General features: G+C 42.6%; 1 protein-coding gene across 1 annotated transcript in view; it reads right to left on the reverse strand.

The window, feature by feature from the left end:
• Positions 1-282: 282 nt before the first annotated feature.
• Positions 283-2632, reverse strand: part of LOC101854796 (tyrosine-protein phosphatase 10D) — a gene marked incomplete at its 3' end in the record, with an annotated part of 14508 nt that continues 12158 nt past the window's right edge. Inside the window, 3 exon segments of the mRNA XM_035969765.1 lie at positions 283-370; positions 1588-1729; positions 2463-2475. Coding sequence (XP_035825658.1) covers positions 283-370; positions 1588-1729; positions 2463-2475 — 243 coding nt within the window.

Raw genomic sequence — 2632 nt, forward strand, 5'->3', positions numbered from 1 at the left:
TCTCTCTCTCTCTCTCTCTCTCTCTGTCTCTCTCTCTCTCTGTCTCTCTCTCTATCTCTCTCTGTATCTCTCTCTCTCTCACTCACTCAAACATAACATGTGGTGCGCAAACACACTTACCTATCTACACTCACACTGACATTCACATATACATACATCCACCCCCCACCCCCTTTATACACAAGCAATACACACATCACTTAAAACACTCATACCAATGTACACATTCACCCCCCCCACATCACACAAACACAACACCCATTCAGAGGTGCCAGTACTCACGGTCGTCAAGTGTTGCTACGGACGCCTCGTCCTCTGACTCATCCATCATGGCGTCCCTCAGACAGTCGTAGATGTAGATGTATTGGTTCTGTACCGGACAAACAACACATACAAGCAGTCAGGGATTGCCACTGTTTCACTTGACTTACTGTATCCTAGACAGAGAACTGTAATGGCCGCCCAATGACTTGAATAAAAATTACTAGACCAGGCGCTGTCATGGCCGCCGAAAGACTAGAATTATAATACATCTACCCTAGACCGGGCACTGCTGTGGCCACCCACAGACTTGAATGAAAATGTACTGGACACGGCACTCCTGTGGCCGCACAAAGGCTTGAATTATAATAATACAACAGACTTGGCACCTTTATATCAACCGAAAGGCTTGGATGTAAATCATATCTAGACCACTGTCTCAGGGCCACTTATAGACTTGAATTGCATTATACTAGACAGAGCACTGTCATGGCCACTACTCTTTTCTTTTCTTTCTAAAACAACAACAACAACAACAACAGTAGCAACAACAACAACTTCGGTGGGCTGGTGCGCAACATGGACACGCAAAGGAAAGACAAAACACAAGTCTCGCTTTAGTCGAGAGCCCGCGCAGCTTTGCTTTCTTTGCTCTTCATTTGGTTCCAAATAGAGTGAAAATGTACGCTCCATTACATAGTGAACGGGAATTACATCATAAGGGTCCAGTTTTGGATATTATAATACAAGTCTATGGAGAGCATACATCTCCTGCAATTTGAGCGAGCTCGTATTTTCAGCATAACTTACGTTCTTGATATTTTTATTATCCTACGTTTTCAGTATAGCTTATTTTCTTGATGTTATATTATCCTACGTTTTGAGCATAACTTACGCTCTTGATATTATTATTATCCTACGTTTTCAGCATAACTTATGTTCTTAATGTTATATCATCTTACGTTTTCACCATATGTTACGCTTTCGATATTATAATAATCCACGTTTTTAGCATGACTTACGTAATTGACATTTTATTTTCCAACGTTTTCAGCATAGCTTATGTTCTTGATATCACATTATGCTACATTTTCAGCATAACTTAAGAAACAGTCTGTTGGTGGTTGGCAGATTCCCTGATGTGGTTTGTTCCTTCTTTCCTGTCAAACATCTATTGTCCATATTATTTCCCCTCCTTCTGCTCTTTGTATGTTACTTTTTAGTAAAACCTCTAAACTCCAGCACTTTTGTTACAAAAGCCGTAAAACTGTTATCAAAACGAAAGTAAACAAATCAAACTTTCTGAAAAATAAGTCCCAGTCTCACCTCTCTCTGCACCATCAGTGGTCTGTTTTTCCTCATGGAGAGAACCAGGCCGAAAATGTCCACTGTGCTGATGTCATCAGTCCGGATCTGCTGAAGCAGGATGTCCAGGGCGATGAAGGTCCCAGTTCTGCCCACGCCAGCACTGGTGGGGGGGGGGGGGGGATGGGGGTGGTCAGTTCAAAGGTTATAACATTTTGCTAAATGTAGGTGTTTTTACGCCTCTGATTGATTAAGTAGGTTTTTTACGGCACTATCAACTCAATTTGGTCATGTAAGTGCCCTTTTACGCCCCTATCCACACAGTTTAGATTATTTAGGCAGGAAGCTGGCTTTCGACTCTGCCTGTCTGGGCTAACCCAGATCAAGAGGGAAACAACATCTTAGCTGAAAGACCGATATGTTTAATAAACAAAAATTCCTCGCTTGATAATCGATGTCGGGTCTTCTGTGTGCGACAGCGAAGCGATTAGCCACTACACCACAGACGCTGTTGAAAGGGGTTATAATGACAGTTGTAGAAAATGTAGGAACAGTATCATTGTGGCGTAGGTAGTCTACTAGTCAGAATGTTGGATCATGGGTTCTAAACCCTTCTGGGCCCTGACGTTGTGTTTGTAAGTGGAAGGGTTTAACGCCTCTATCGACACTATTAGGTCATTTAAAAGGCGGGGACCTTCAAATTTAACGTCCGTTTCTGATAAAACCCAGCCAAATGGGTTGAGAGTCTTGAAAAATCCACAAAATAATCAGAGTTCAAGAACAACGAGACAGAGATTCGAACTAGGATTCGTAGTCCAGACAGACAAACAGACAAACAGACAGACAGACAGACACACAAACACAAACACACACACACACAAACACACACAGCCTACCTGCAGTGCACCAGCTTGGGGTGGTAGGGGTTGTGGGGTGTGTGGTCCTTGACTGCAGCCACCAGGTTCTTTTACACACACATACACACATACACACATACACATATACATGCATATAAACACATACATACTCACACACTCATACTCTCTCTCTCTCTCTCTCTCTCTCT

This window comes from Aplysia californica, unplaced genomic scaffold, assembly GCF_000002075.1.
Source record: "Aplysia californica isolate F4 #8 unplaced genomic scaffold, AplCal3.0 scaffold00179, whole genome shotgun sequence".
NCBI lineage: Eukaryota > Metazoa > Mollusca > Gastropoda > Aplysiida > Aplysiidae > Aplysia > Aplysia californica.